This window comes from Bombyx mandarina, chromosome 20 (assembly GCF_030267445.1).
Source record: "Bombyx mandarina strain Sakado chromosome 20, ASM3026744v2".
Taxonomy (NCBI): Eukaryota; Metazoa; Arthropoda; class Insecta; order Lepidoptera; family Bombycidae; genus Bombyx; species Bombyx mandarina.
Genome location: NC_143226.1, coordinates 3,790,719 through 3,806,831, shown reverse-complemented (window position 1 = coordinate 3,806,831; position 16,113 = coordinate 3,790,719). Strand labels below are relative to the sequence as shown.

General features: G+C 36.3%; 2 protein-coding genes across 3 annotated transcripts in view; one reads left to right on the top strand and one right to left on the bottom strand.

The window, feature by feature from the left end:
• Positions 1-1,879: 1,879 nt before the first annotated feature.
• LOC149500649 (uncharacterized) lies at positions 1,880-8,105 on the top strand. Its single transcript, XM_089735903.1, has 4 exons — positions 1,880-2,417; positions 4,018-4,110; positions 6,417-6,567; positions 7,813-8,105. Exons 1-4 carry the CDS (start codon positions 1,914-1,916, stop codon positions 7,974-7,976), a joined length of 912 nt encoding a protein of 303 aa, XP_089592029.1. The 5' UTR covers positions 1,880-1,913; the 3' UTR covers positions 7,977-8,105.
• Positions 8,106-13,231: 5,126 nt separating this feature from the next.
• LOC149500648 (DGAT1/2-independent enzyme synthesizing storage lipids) overlaps positions 13,232-16,113 on the bottom strand; it is a 37,848-nt gene continuing 34,966 nt past the window's right edge. The window contains exons 6-7 of one of the 2 annotated variants that reach the window (XM_089735893.1): positions 15,583-15,786; positions 13,232-15,075 (exon numbers count right to left, since the gene is read on the bottom strand). In XM_089735893.1, coding sequence (XP_089592019.1) covers positions 14,860-15,075; positions 15,583-15,786 — 420 coding nt within the window. In that variant the 3' untranslated portion in view covers positions 13,232-14,859. The remainder of the gene's footprint in view (positions 15,076-15,582; positions 15,787-16,113) is intronic. The other variant, XM_089735894.1, reaches the window with a different exon arrangement.

Below are 16,113 nucleotides of genomic sequence, written 5' to 3'. Positions count from 1 at the left end.
ACCGTAGTGAAACACACGCAAGTTGGTTCAATACTGATTTATTTTAAAGATACCCTCACTTAGAGTTAGTTATATTGAATGCATGACTTACGTCATTATAAATATACTACACCTACCGTTTAATGACTCCGTTTTTGCATAAAAAAATTGCAAATTTGTGCGAATGAAATATTATGTGTGAACGTTTTTTTTTGTATACATTTTTTAGATTCTAAGAAAAAAGGTGAAATATAATTTAAAAAAAAATTTTGTGTCATGTAACTTGTTACTTTTGCATATTATAATTTAATATTAATAATAATAATAATTATTTAAAAACGGAAATATGTATTGTATTGTTGTAGTTGTTGAATTGTTGGTCTTTTATTATATTTTACAAGAGGACAAGTGAAATAAATTATTTTTAATAAAATCGTATATTGTCTTCTTATTTATAAACTCCTTTTGTGTTTCGACAAATGAGCATCATATTACCATTTTAAAATTAGAAATTTGGTTGCGACTGTGGTAATTTCAGTGTCTATGGTAACCGTTTATGTGTGAATCCGTAAATGTCTGATGATAATATTTAAAAAAATATAATATTGAGGAGTGAAAGGCTAGGTTTGAGCGACATTTACTGGTGGTAGGACCTCTTGTGAGTCCGCGCGGGTAGGTACCACCACCCTGCCTATTTCTGCCGTGAAGCAGTAATGCGTTTCGGTTTGAAGGGTGGGGCAGGCGTTGTAACTATACTTGAGACCTTAGAACTTATATCTCAAGGTGGGTGACGCATTTACGTTGTAAATGTCTATGGGCTCCAGTAACCACTTAACACCAGGTGGGCTGTGAGCTCGTCCACACATCTAGCAATAAAAAAAAATATCGCTTAATACGCTACATTTATCTTTGTAATTAAAGGTGCGTTTTATTTGGTATTAATTCTCTACAATATTGTTAATAAATACAAACAGCGTAAAACCCATGGAAAACGAGATATTTGCAAAAAAATGTAAAAATAAAAAATCGATTTTCTTTACCTTTGACCCCTGACTTTAAAACTTGCGACCATCCAATTATTTATGTGAATTTTGAGAATAGTTTTAGGATGCCAAAATACAAGTTTTTATGTGGTAATATACTGGGTATGTCGATTTTCCGAGGTCAACCACCTATAATGACTGGACTATACCTCATAACTGAAGAAGGTTTTTGTTTTCATATTAATTCCAAAATTTTTAATTTTAAACCAAATATCCTTTCACGCCTCGATATGTAAATAATTAATTCTTGGCATATTCGTGCTTTCAAAGTCAGACAATCTTTCATGGCACGTTTCGTTTTGTGTTTCTATGGACTGACCGAATTGAGCGCATATGCACGACATAAATGCCGCCACTCTCTTTGAGGCATGAGATTATGCTCTCAATCATATACCTTTAAACGAGCAATTCTTGTATATATATAATCTGAATCTCGGAAACGGCTCCAACGATTTTCATAAAATTTAGTATAAAGGGGATTTCGGGGGCGATAAATCGATCTAGCTACGATTTATTTTCAGAAAATTGTTTTATTCGTGTTTTCAATAATCAACATGATTTATTTTTAACTAAAATGCTCAAATGGACAAAAACAACGAAATATAAACTAGATGACGATTTTCAATCACTATTCCGTGTTTTCAATATCGCCCAAGCCAATGATGTTACTATAACATCATTGGCCCAAGCTATGAATTTGTGTCCGAAATTTTTGATTTACGATAAATACATTACAAATAACACGTGGTTCATTCATTTTTTTTTTTATTGCCCTTGTAGGCAGACGAGCATCGATGCAGTCGAGCATTTTGGCTATAAGCAGTTTCATTGTGTGAGTAGGTATGTTTGGATTCATTCTTCACGAATTTCCGGTTAGTATTATCAGAAGCGATGGGACCACCGTTCTACGGATTTTCATTTTATTTCATCAGTATTTTATATGAAACTGTCGGTGTTATTATACAGATAACAATGAATGGGTATTTAACAAAAAATAATGTTCTCATAATTACGAAACTTCAAGACATTTTCAAAGATTTTCGGACCACAGATTACATTAAAAAATCAAACAGATGGACGAATTGCTTCATATTTTTTATTTATATGAATTTCATTGCAAATTATTCTTACTTTCATTTTTACGTTATAACTTTTTCTTTTCACAAATTTTGTTTTGCATTCATTAAAATGTGTTTCGATTTGAATATTGTTTATACTATTTTTATTTTTAAAATGATCGGTGACAGCCTGACTATGTTTAAAGACACAGCCTTCTGTCCAAAAAACATGAAGCTTTACGAAGTATCCAATAGAGTGTACTGGAATAAAATGCTAAGATTATATTCGAATATTCTGGATGTTTTCGATTTGTCCAAGAGGACTCTAAACTTTTTTGTAAGTATAAACATTAAACAAAGTTTTCTGTAGTGACTTGGATTTGCTTTTGAAGAGTGGACAATGTCGAGTCCGCTTCGGCTCAGTTTAAGGTGGTTTTCGGGGATAATAGACGTGTATGCCGTTGCCTATCTTAAGTCATGAGATCGAACTTTCAATTGTATAAGATTAAGGCGAATCTTTTTTTTATTTTTTTGCTTAGATGAGTGGACTAGCTCACAGCCCACCTGGTGTTAAGTGGTTACTGAAGTCCATAGACATCTACGACGTAAATGCGCCACCCACCTTGAGATATAAGTTCTAAGGTCTCAAGTAGGTATAGTTACAACGGCTGCCCCACCCTTCAAACCGAAACGCATTACTGCTTCACGGCAGAAATAGGTTGGGTGGTGGTACCTACCCGTGCGAACTCTCAAGAGGTCCTACCACCAGTGTAGGAATCAAATTCATTAGAAATTTCCTTAGACCATAAAAACTGTAAAGTATTTGATACGCGAGATTGAAACTTAAAACCGGTTTTGATCACGTTTTCTGAGTTGCGAAAATGCCAAAAACCGAAGAAAATCTATACTTAATATAATATTATAAAGAGGAAAGATTTGTTTGTTTGTTTGTTTCGAATAGGCTCCGAAACTACTGGACCGATTTGAAAAATTATTTTTCCATTAGAAGCCGACATTGTCCCTAATGCTTCCGAAGCGAAGCGAGGGCGGGTCGCTAGTACTAAATAATCTCAAAATTGAATTTTCATTTTTGCAAGACAGTTCGCATATTTTTATAAATATTTTAAGCAATGAATTAATTTATTTATTATAAAAAAAAAGAACACAATATTCCTAACCTAAAAGTACATGTTATTATCCGCAACATGCTTCGTCAGATTACAGAAATAAAGTTATCAGCAACATGCTTCGTCAAAATATAAAATGTTTATAAATAAAATGTTAAAATGTTTATAAATTGCGTACGCGAAAGAGGAGTCCTTGAAGCATGGTGACTTTTTGAATATCGGATTTGTTTTAATTATTAATACTAAGGGGTCATCTATAATTTATGCCACACGTTAATATTTAAAACCCTAAAACGCGAAATTTATATGTGAATTAAAACTTTAATACTTTAACAACGCTTAAATTGAAGAGTTTTGGATTGAAATGCAAGTGAGATATTAAAATTCACGAGAACTCTGAATAGTAAGGGCTTAAGTACTTTTATGTCGTCGGCGAGTGCTCTTAGAGAATGATTTTATTATGGATTATTCAATAAAAATCAGAAAAAATGAAAATAAATGCTCTTTTGATTTATTTTAAAATACATGCATAAAATTTTAAAATGTGAGACGTCACATCAGGCAGAGGGTTTTCAAAAAATTTGAGAGCCTGTGACAAGGAAGGTTAAAAATCCTAAAGTTCTTGTGACGTAATTTATGAATGGCCCTTATTAGAACGTATATTGACACTTTTCATATGTTCAATATGTTGACAGGATTGATAATTTTAAATATGACAGTCTTATTCTGCTGACATAGATTAAAAATAACTTTTCCATAAAAAAATGAAATTTGCAATAAATTGTTATGTACCTAATTTACATTTTTCAGATATTTTATTTCGTTTCAAATATACTTCTTCGTATCTTAAGCCACGTTCAGTTGGCAATCTTGATGAACTCGATTAATTGGTTACAACACGTTGTAAGTATGCCTTATGTAATTTATTATAATGTATAAATTTCTTTAAAAGATTCAAGCAGTTTTAAATTTTTATTTACTTTTTATTTTTTTTATTTATTAGGCACACAACACACATCACAAGTAAAAAGAAACAAAATCTGGGTTGCAACATAAGCCATATATGCGCACGACCAAACAAGACAAAATGCTGAATTTGTACACAATGTTCCTTATACCTAAGCAATAAAATACGACAAAACAACACGATAACAAAAACTAATCTAACTTATAATGTAAGGAAATCATTTTATTCACAATATATAATTAAACATTTACACTAATAACCTATTACTAACGTGGAGGCTTCGATCAACAATAGTTACTATTGTTGATCGAAGCGTGGAGGATGGCCTTGAACATTTTTATAAACGTCACTAACCTACAATTAAAATTATCCAACTCAGTTGACGACTTTGCCAGTTCGTTATAGGTGCGACACATTGCAACTGTCACAGTCCCAATTGGTAATATCTGCTGTCGCAAAAGTTGAGAAAGAACTGTAAAGATTACCGGGAGAACAGTGTGCGAGTTAGTGCGAGTTTTTTAACGTTCTCGATAGCGTAAAAGTTAGCCCAATTTTGTGTGCAGTTTGAACAGCGCCCCTAGCGGCAAACGTAGGCAAACGATACCATTCCATACAAATATGAGCTAACTTTTACGCTATCGAGAACGTTAAAAAACTCGCACTAAGCACACAGGTGTACTACGCGCATGCATTCGAGTGCCACGCATTCACTCTCGCTCTGTCTCTTTCTAGTATGTCTTTCTTTCTTTGGAAGTCGCATTAGAAGTTTCACTTCAATAGCGTGCTCCCGGACCACTGAAGTAGGAAACCTATGGAAACGAAACGTCAACAAAAAATTCGTGCCACTGTGACGTCATCTGGCCACAAAACATGGCGGTTTTAGTGCTGCCCTGAAGATTTTAATGTTAGTAGGTTTTATCGATAAACGTTCTTGGCTTATTTTATTTTAAATATTGTTGAGTATGAATGTATTTGTAGAATTTATACTTTAATAGGAATTAAGTATATTGTTATGTGCAAAGATGATGTGATTTAGATATTATGTGAAATCTAAGACGAGTTCGTGCTTCAAATTTTCCAAGTAAACGATATGAAGATTTTTAAAATTTGCTACACTGATTTTATAAAGTTGTCGTTTGCCGCAAAACATAAAGATATGGCATAGTACAGTGCCATCAGCCCATTTCTAGCATGCTGAATGTTATCGTATTTTGAGTACGTGTTTTTCTTAGACTATTACAATCTATTTTAATTGTTTTGCTGACTCTAAAGTCCGTAACAGACTACCGCAGTGCACCTCAAGGAAGGTGCACCGCACCATTTAAATCACTCTCACTTGAGAATGATTCAAATTTTAAACTTATCAAGGGACCGCCTGATAAAAAAAAAACACCTACAGAACATTTATTCGTTAATGAAATTACAAACGTCATTCCTTATGACTTCCTCTCTAAAATCACTTAGTTAATAAATATTTAACGAATTTACAATAGTATTTTACTCACTGCGGAATAAAACTATTTTATTTAAATAGTTCCGAAGAGATTTTGTCGCCTTTTTCCCGAAATATCTAAACAGAATGTATAAATATGTTTTGATGACATATTTTAAAGAGGTATTTATGATTAGTGTCATGATGAATACATTCCGACCGAAAAATGGTGTCCGATATTTCGGATTCAAATATATTATTAAGTGTATAATCTATGTTTCGGATGAGAGCTCCATAATGAATTTAAATATATATAGATAATAGTTTTGGGGCATCGACCTTCTTGAGATCCTATAAAATACGTTTTAATTATTATTTTTGTACGTTTTAAGCATGATAAAAGTAGAAATTTTATATAAGCAATCATATTAAATCGATATCAAAGTCAATAAATAATGTACAACCCAAAACAGACGGCCGAACTGACGTGACAATGACATTTGGCGCGCTAAACATGGCGGATTTTCGGCCTCATTAGACGGAGACGGAGACATTTACGTATATTCATGTTTCATTTTATGTACGCACTGAAATACTGTTATATTGTTTTCCTGCGAGTTAAAGTGCTGAGTAAGGACGAGATAGATATATGCGCCTATAAGTGCTTTCAAAATGGGTGCTATTTATATAAGCAATTGTACGTATAGAACAATATGTCGTGTCCCTACTATGTCCCGGACCTAATTTGACAGCTGTCTCCAATTTGACAGCTGACACGTTTGACAGAACAAAGAAATCCTGCTGTTGCAGGCGTACTCCAATATCGTAATGGTGCTCCTGACATTGACGAAGGAAGGAATCATTTTAATAGTCTTGATCGCTAAGTGTGAAAAAATATATTGCGTAATCGGTGACGTGCAGACAGCTTGTCAATTGGCTCTGGGCAATGCCGCGTGTCCTGGTAAGTCGAATTGTTTTCATAGAATCCAGCTAGTGGCATTAGTCATCATCATCATGCTTTCCTATTACCCTCTGCTGGGGTGTAGGGCTCGAATAAAATTTTTCCATTTATATCGGTCTTGGGCAGTCTGTTCTAGCTCCTCCCACGTCATGCCCAAGACCCCTAGCTCCTGCTCCACCGAGCGACGCCAAGTTGTTCTGGGGCGGCCTCTCTTCCTTTTACCAGACACTTTCCAGGTCAGTGCTCTCTTTGAGTGGCATTAGTCATGGATATAATTATTTTTTTTATTGCTTAGATTTGTGGACGAGCTCACAGCCCACCTGGTGTTAAGTGGTTACTGGAGCCCATAGACATCCACAACGTAAATGCGCCACCCACCTTGAGATATAAGTTCTAAGGTCTCAGTATAGTTACAACGGCTGCCTCACCCTTCAAACCGAAACGCATTATTGCTTCACGGCAGAAACAGGCAGGGTGGTGATACCTACCCGCGCGGACTCTCAAGAGAACCTACCACCAGTAAAACATTTGACTGTCTCGGTGGAGCAGTAATGGGGGCCCCTGACCGTCGCATTAAAGATCGTGGGTTCGATTCCCACATCAGGCACAATAGGCTAGGCTCCTCGTCTGCATGCTTGTTATCTAAATATGCATATCTTTAAATGTATATAGGTAAGTATATCACATCAGGTCATATATGGTTCCAATAACACAAGATGCTCCTAATTTTTGTGCCGGGTGACAGTGTGGAACTAAAAACTTGGAGCCACTGCTGTCATCCACAGTGCGTTTCCAGAGGTTCGCGAGGTTTCTTTTAGCCACGCACCGTCCGGCTATGGAATGATCTCCTCTCCACGGTGTTTCCCGAGCGCTATGACATGTCCTTCTTCAAACGAGGCTTGTGGAGAGTATTAAGCGATAGGCAGCCGCTTGGCTCTGCCCCTGGCATTGCTGAAGTCCATGAACGACGGTAACCACTCAGTAACCACCATCAGGTGGGCCGTGTGCTCGTCTGGCTATAAGGGCAATAAATAGTAATAATAGTGTCTCAACAAAAAGTCGGTGGTGGCCCGCAAGCAAGAAGCAGTCTTGCTCGACAATGCCCGGTTTCTCTTCCAATAGTCCCTAACGCTCCTGCCGATTGTTCCCCGCCTCGCCGGAGTGTGTCCTGCGGTCTTCCCAGGCGAGGCAGTGTTTAATACACATAATGATGAAGTATTACATAAATACACTATGATTTTTCAGAGAAAAGAAGGTTCTGTAAGAATGTCCGTCGTTCGAGTTCCGCTGCGTTCAGTAAGATATACATATGTAACATACTAGCCGTTGACGCGAAACTGGCTGTATCCCTGATGTCTGTGACCACTACTTACACAATAGTGATGCTACAGGCGATTCTGATAAAATAGGTTAAAACGAGAACTGGTGGTAGCACCTCTTGTGAGTCCGCGCGGGTAGGTACCACCACCCTACCTGGTTCTGCCGTGAAGCAGTAATGCGTTTCGGTTTGAAGGGTGGGGCAGCCGTTGTAACTATACTGAGACCTTAGAACTTATATCTCAAGGTGGGTGGCGCGGTTACGTCGTAGATGTCTACGGGCTCCGGTAACCACTTAACACCAGGTGGGCTGTGAGCTCGTCCACCCATCTAAGCAAAAAAAGGCAATGCGCAGTATGAGTACGCATTTAAAATATAGCGGGTAGCCATCACAGAACACAAGATATTTGACAGATGCCTGAATGCTCGCCAACGACATTTTCAAGATAAGCTTGCATATATACAAGTATTCGAAAAATCGTAAATACGAAAATAATCAGCGCTTGTTCGAACAGCAAAATCAGTTTACCAACATAACCCAGCTAGGGTAGTGGGCATGTCGCGCGGGCGTAACACCATTATCGATAAATACAAATAAGTCATCGAAGGCAGGTACACGGCGACGGCGACGGGGCGGTATACGAAGGGTGGTGAGACATTGTTATGTTATGAGTCATTTGTTGTACCTACCTGCAAATTATGTACATATGTCGAAGAGAAATGTGATTTTGTGCATTCGCTCTTTGAATTTCTTTAGTGACACAGTGGCTACTTCTTTGTTTTGTACCAAAACGGCCGAATTTATCCATATATTTTGCTCGTTGGCAAAAATATACCAGCACAAGCACGTGTTATTGTCAACAATGTGTTAAAATTTTTCACTGAAATGAGAATAGATCCCGAAAAGTTACAACGTGTTCATTTCTGCCTTTCTCGTTAACTTGCTGTGGCGATATGTGGTGTAAGTGTTCGATTAGTGATTTTTTCTTTCATTTTTATCACTAACCCACAAAATGTCAAAACTAAATACACTATCGATAACGCTTATCGACAACAATAATGCGCATCACTATGCCCGTCCATAAGGCTCGTGAGTGGAAGAGAGAGCGAAATACTCGCTTCACCGCTCCGATTTTTTATGAACCAAACTGCACGGACAAAATGATTCTACTATAAATACAAACATGAAGGCATTAAAGTAAGTAATTTGTAATTAAAGTCATAGTAAAAAATTCACACGTCTCCCTAGTAATAGGGAGATTTTTTTTTATCTCATGGAAAGTGTAGGCTAAATAAGACAATAATGTCTGTCAAGTCATCAAACCTGCTCATAAAATATTTTAAATAAAACAACAACAAAAAAATATAGTTAATTTATTTAAGTAGGCGTATATACTATATACGATAATCATTGCTTACCATTTACTATTTAAGTAATTATACAAATGTTTGGAACATTTCTAGAAAACTACACATTAATAGTTACATATTATTTAAATATTAAACACATTGGTTTTGGTATAAAAATTCTGGCACAATTATACATTTTTGTAAATAAATAATTAAATTTTGTCCTTAATTTTAGGTTTTCTATATCAATAAATAAATATGAACTGCTAATTTAGAATGGTATTTTAATTATAACGATTACAAAAAGAAAAATATTTTTTAAATGACAAGCGTTTTTCTAACTGCCTTTTCAACATTTTTTTAATAATATTATCTGTGCTCATGTCAGTTCTATTTGAGTGAACACTCTGTGCATGAAAAGTGTCGGTCGAAAAGCGACCAATTAAGATGGCGCCACCGCAGCAAGTGGTGTAATTTCAAAGATAGCACAAAAAGTTATTAAATCAAACTTATTATCTAGGCACAATTCACATCGTTTACAACAGCTACATTTTATGCACAAGGCCCGCCTGGTGTTGCATTGTTACCGGAGCCAATAGGCATCAACAATCTGAATGCCGCCGCCCACATTCAGAGATGAGACATGTCTCAAATTATATCATACCGTTTGCTACACTGACATTAATTTGGTGGGTTGCGATTTGTAATCTGCTGCTTATAGCTGAACATATTTTGTCTTGTTTCATATGTAAGAGAGTTTTTCTTACATCTACCCTCCGAATGTAAGACTAACCGCATTTTTTTTCTCTCAAGCAAAGTCAGTATTCTTTCTTGAGTAGTGACGATTACTTTCATACCAAGTTCATATTGATTGAACAAAGCCCTTGATATTTCTACTACTAACATATAGAAAAAGCTACGATAATTCGAAGTCAACAGTTCGTAGTAAAACACGCGACTTTAATCGATAAACGACAAAAATAAAAACAAAGTTATAGGCTATTTTGAGCTGCCTCTCTTGTATCGCTGCTCGGTCGGCTCATCTACCAATGACGCTTATTAAAGGGAACAAAAGACAAACATTCATTGAATCGGTCAGTCATAAACAACGTTATGTAATTTGGTTTGTTTGTTACAATACAACTTCTTATAAGCCGCGCCAATAAAGAAACGAATCTAAAATGGCGGCGGCGATCATGCGCTATCACTCTAAGCTATTGCTGTCTTTAGTCGCACACGGCGCGTACTGCATGCAAAAAAAATATCAGTTCAAATATATTAAGTGTATAATCTATGGTTCTGACTTTGTCGCGCACACTGTCTCGACGCGCTATGTTTTCTCTCCTATTCTGTTGTTATTTTTTATTATTATTGTTATTATTATTAGGACAAAAAAATAAACTAAATTACATTCTCATTTGTTTTTTTATAATTTTTTTACAATAAACAACTTTTTCTTTCTATCTTTTTTTTTATTTGTTGACCCTACCATCTGTCAGTGCAAGTACATAGACGCCATTTTCGATTCGTTTATTTATTGGCGCGGCTTATACTAACACACGCGCCACTCAGACGACGGTTAACTCTCCGGCAGATCGAGATATTTCTCTACTTAATGGCTTACTAGCCTATGCTCCGGAAACGGATATATTCCACGATGGTTTTGAGCGATTTGTAGCTTTTCCAACAAGCTATTTAAGCTACCATTAAAACCTTACAAACGTTTTGATTCAACTGTTAGTTTGTAACTGAAATAAATACAAAAATTTTCAAAATCTTTACCTCACTAATGAATAAAGGGAATGTATCTAAAATCAGTCGTTAAATTTCATACAAATCCGTGGTATATTTATTTAAAAAAAAAATGATATTAATAATCTTAAGCATTTGAATACAAAAGTGTTCATCAGATGTATTTACATATGAAGCATATATGATGTCGTCAGCGCAAAAGTCGCCAAGCTTACCATAGTATGGTTACCATTTTGGTATGGACATAATTAGGTTTGAATTTACTTTTACACCGCTTTGTATGCAAAAACAATTATTGCAAAGCCAAGTTACCTATGGGTGTAACTAGGGATAGGCCGGTTTTGCATCAAAATTTGTAATGTCTTAAATAAATTGCAATATACATATAAGCAATGAAAAGTTGTTGGTTTAGGCCACTTTACAATAGCCAAGTTACAGTTTGATTCAGATTCCTTATCCTTATCTCTCTGAGGTCTACCTTCTTGGGTAGGTCTGAGATTGGCACATGGAAGACCGGAATGAACGGAAGGGTTCGGATAGAATATACCGGTAAATTGCCACTAAGGGTGGACATATATATGAAACTATTGTGTGAGAATCTTAAATTTGTCCACCAATGAACTTCTGTAACGTATAAACAAAGTGAATTCAATAATTCCAATTTTCAAATCAAATAAATAATTATTATAATATAATATATGAATAAATAATTAAATTATTATAATATAATATATGAATAAATAATTAAATAATAATCAGTTCTCGTTTTGTACTCAGGCACGCGATTTATTTATTTATTTATAAATATTTAAATAAAAATAATATTAAGAAGCGAATAATTAAATAAGCGAGTATTAGGAATATTTTAAATTTAAAAACCCTATATATAATTACTTCTAATCACTTTATTATTGCTTTATTGATCGCCAAGCAACATGGATAACCTACTGCAAGAGTTAAGATTTCAACAATGTATTATACAGGGTGGCCCATAAGTCCTTTGAAAAGTAAAATTTGAATAAAACGAACAGGGCGCGCGTGAGCGGTGCAGGGGAAGCGGGGGGAGTAACTTCGGTTTCTGGGAATTTAGTCGCGATGGAGCGTTTTACCGGAGCGGACCGTGCGTTTTGTGTGCGCGAGTTTTATAAAAACGACAATTCGGCAACCGTTGCGCGGCGTAAATTTCGAGAACACAAAGGTTTACACAACTTTGACGACACTCCAACTCTTCAAACGATTAAGAACTGGGTTGCTAAGTTCGAGGAGACCGGTTCGACGTTAGATAAACCGCGGTTGGGTCGCCCAAGGACGTCACGTACGGAACAAAACATAGACACAGTGACACAGTCTATTCGCGAAAATCCGACACAGTCAACTCGTAAGCGCGCCAGAGCATTAAACGTATCCAGGACATCGTTACAACAGATTTTGAAGAAAGATTTACATATGCACCCTTACAAAATTCAGTTGGTTCAAGAATTAAAGGAAACTGACGGTATTCAAAGACAAAATTATGCGAATGAAATGTTGAATCGGTTTACTTCCTTCAATAACATAATGTTCTCTGACGAGGCTCATTTCCATCTTAACGGGCATGTTAGTAAACAAAATTGCCGCTATTGGAACCCCATCAATCCAAAACTTAAGCATCAGAAGCCCTTACATAGTCCGAAAGTGACTGTTTGGGCCGCTATGTCAGCCCATGGTATCCTAGGGCCTTACTTCTTTGAGGATGGCAGAGGGCGCGCAGTTACTGTTACGTCGGAGCGATATGTGGCTATGATCGAAGAGTTTTTCATACCAGAATTGCAAAACTTTTCAGGCTTTAATGCCAGGACGTGGTTTCAACAGGATGGGGCCACTTCTCACACCTCTAACACTGCTATGCCCGTTATCCGTCAACTTTTTCCTGGCAAAGTTATCTTTAAGAGAGGAGACATTTCCTGGCCTCCACGTAGTCCAGATCTGACCCCGATGGATTTTTTTTTGTGGGGCTACCTTAAGGCTAAAGTATACGACACAAACCCGCGGTCAATTGAGGCCCTAAAAGAAAACATCCGCAGAGAAATGACAAGCATTTCAGCAGTGACGTGCCGCGCAGTCATCGACAATTTTAGACGTCGTTTGCAAGAGTGCCGTGATCGCAACGGATTACATTTAGGAGATGTTATTTTCAAAAAATAATTCCCGTTTTTTAAGCTTTTTATGTAAATAAAAATTTAATTCATAATGTAATTAGTTTTATTTTAATAATTTTTTTTTCATATCAAAGGACTTATGGGCCACCCTGTATATAGCATTACACGAAATCTGACTTCATTTCAAATCCTCACGGCCGTCTGGTGTAGTGGTAAGTGACAGGGTCACTACCCAAGGGGGTCGCGGGTTCGAATCCCGCCAAGGGAGGATATTTGTATGATAAATATAAAATGTCTTTTCGAGGGTTATGGATGTATACTAAATATGTATATGTATTTGTATAATAAAAATCTTACATTTATTTCCGTTACCTGGTACCTGTAACACAAGTTCTTTATGAACTTAGCACGGGACCAGTTAACGTGGCGTGTTCGTTAGTAAATATTTATTATTTTATTTATTTATTTATACTCGTGTACGAGAATTAGACGAGCAGTAAAATGGGACGTTAAAAAAATTGTTTCTCATTGAAATAGAATTGTAGACTTTAACGTGTAACAGCATCAAAGTATACGACGACCCTTCAGTGTGTGCTTAGTGCGAGTTTTTTAACGTTCTCGATAGCGTAAAAGTTAACTCATATTTGTATGGAGTGGGATCGTTTGCGTACGTTTGCCGCTAGGGGCGCTGTTTCAACTGCATGCAAAGTTAACGGGTTAACGTTTACGCTATCGAGGACGTTAAAAAACTCGCACTAAGCACACCGATGTACATACATGAACGCATGAACAATATTCTGAGGCGAGAATATTGTTTTCGATTTAAAATCAAATCAGAGATTAATACACGTAATATTCAAGAAATCCAATGACAAATGGCAGATTTTGACAATACGTTATTGTTCTTTTTTTTTTATATGACACAGGGATACCGTTTTTAGGTCTAATTCTTGTCTGTTTTGTTTCTTTTTAAACAGAAATTTAAACATTACTAAAGTACATCTATCCTATATAGTTCTTACTATATAAATGTAAGTAAGTTCCTGTATTTCAACAAACTACATGGCGGCGTGCCGTGCGCGAGGGCGTATCGCGTAAAAAGAAAAAAAAATACGATAAGCATTTAGTTTAATGCTTAGCCAACATATTTAATAATCACTCCGCTTATTAGCTTCGTAGGAAGTTTACCTAAAGTAATGTATAAGATAATTTTATTTTTATTTTGTAAGGCTTCTTTTTTCTGCCTACTTAAGAAGATAATGAATGCAATTGCACAAACCTTTTAATGTCTGAATTTGTTTTGACAATAATTGCACACAATATGCTTTGCTATATGTTTTGAAATCGACCGTTTTTTTTTTTGTTGTATTAGATTAATGATAAAATGACAATTGAAGAGTTTATTAAGTAGGTTTTAATAAATTCGTATTAATTTAAATGACATCCGAATTAAAACAAATCAATTACGAATTTTTACACTAACAGAATTTTAAAACAAGTCTAATTTTGATTAGCTCGATATTCATTATCAGTTTTCCGTCACGCTTCTCCCAATTATAAACAATACAAACAAACAAAATATACAAAAATTTTGTCATTTACAGTTTTACTTTAATAAAATAAAATAACTCAGTTTTTTTTTCTTATCAACCAAAAAACCTGAAATAGCATTCAAACTTGCTTCTTCTTCTAACTACAAACTTAATATAGCACACAAACATACCGGGCTGTCAGTTTACGACACCTTTGCTTTGTCACTTTGACTGCTGTCGGTGACGCCATTTTGTTTCGTTCTGACGTCCCCGTTTTGACATTTCCCGTTTGACAGTTGCTTGGCGTTGCTCGATTTCTTCTGTTTCGGCCGCTCTTGAATTCGTTCAGCCAACGCTAAAAATATACTGCCTGGAATCCTTTGATGTTCCTCTATTAAATCTTCTATTGCTTGGGCGACCTGGGAAACGAATAATTAAGATTGTATTAAGATTGTTTACAATATTTTACTTATACTAGCTTACTTATACTAGACAAGGATACGATGTCTTCCTACGAGACGAAGATTTTTTTTTTCTTCTATTATTTATTATATTATTATACTATGTTATTTGGCTGTTGGTTCTCCTTGTAATGAATAAATATACAAACATAGTAAACTTTCATCTCGACCCACGAACAAAGGCCCGCCACTGACCTTTTCCTGCAACTGGTCCAGGGTGGCATGCGGGTCGTAAGGTATAATATCGTCCAACTAACACTGACCTTTTTCTGCAACTGTTCCGGGATGGCCTCCGGGTCGTAAGGTATCAATTCGACCAAAAAACACTGACTTTTTTCTGCAACTGGCCCGGGGTGGCCTCCGGGTCATAAGGAATCATATCGATCAACTAACACTGACCTTTTCCTGCAATTTCCGGGGTGGCATGCGGGTCGTAAAGTATCATATCGATCAACTAACACTGACCTTTTTCTGCAACTGATCCGGGGTGGCCTCCGGGTCGTAAGGTATGGCCGGACCGAGGTGCGTGACCAGTTTGACCGGGAACCCGCCGTATACTGGAGCGAGGGGCACCCTGATGGCGGCGTACACCCTCAACCAGACGTTACGGAGCCAGCCGACCGTGCGGAACGCCTCGCGGACGTTCTGAGTGAACATCGGAACTATCGGCTGGAATCAACACGAACGCTATCACTCAAAAGACTAAACAATGTGTGTACACAGTATTTTTGAAGTAATAGCTTCTTATGGAATGGTAAAGCGCTTCGTTACGTGACGCGTTACGGCGCCATTCTGTCTGGCGTCCCTTTCTCTCACGCATACGGCAGCAATACTGAGAATGTATGCATGTAACTCCTAACTATTTATATTTAAATTTAAATACTAATAATGTACATACGCACACAAAATTGTGAGTAATGTAATTACTCTAATAATGTAACTAAGAATAAAATATACATTACAATCAATAGAAGATTTTATTATAATAATGAATAA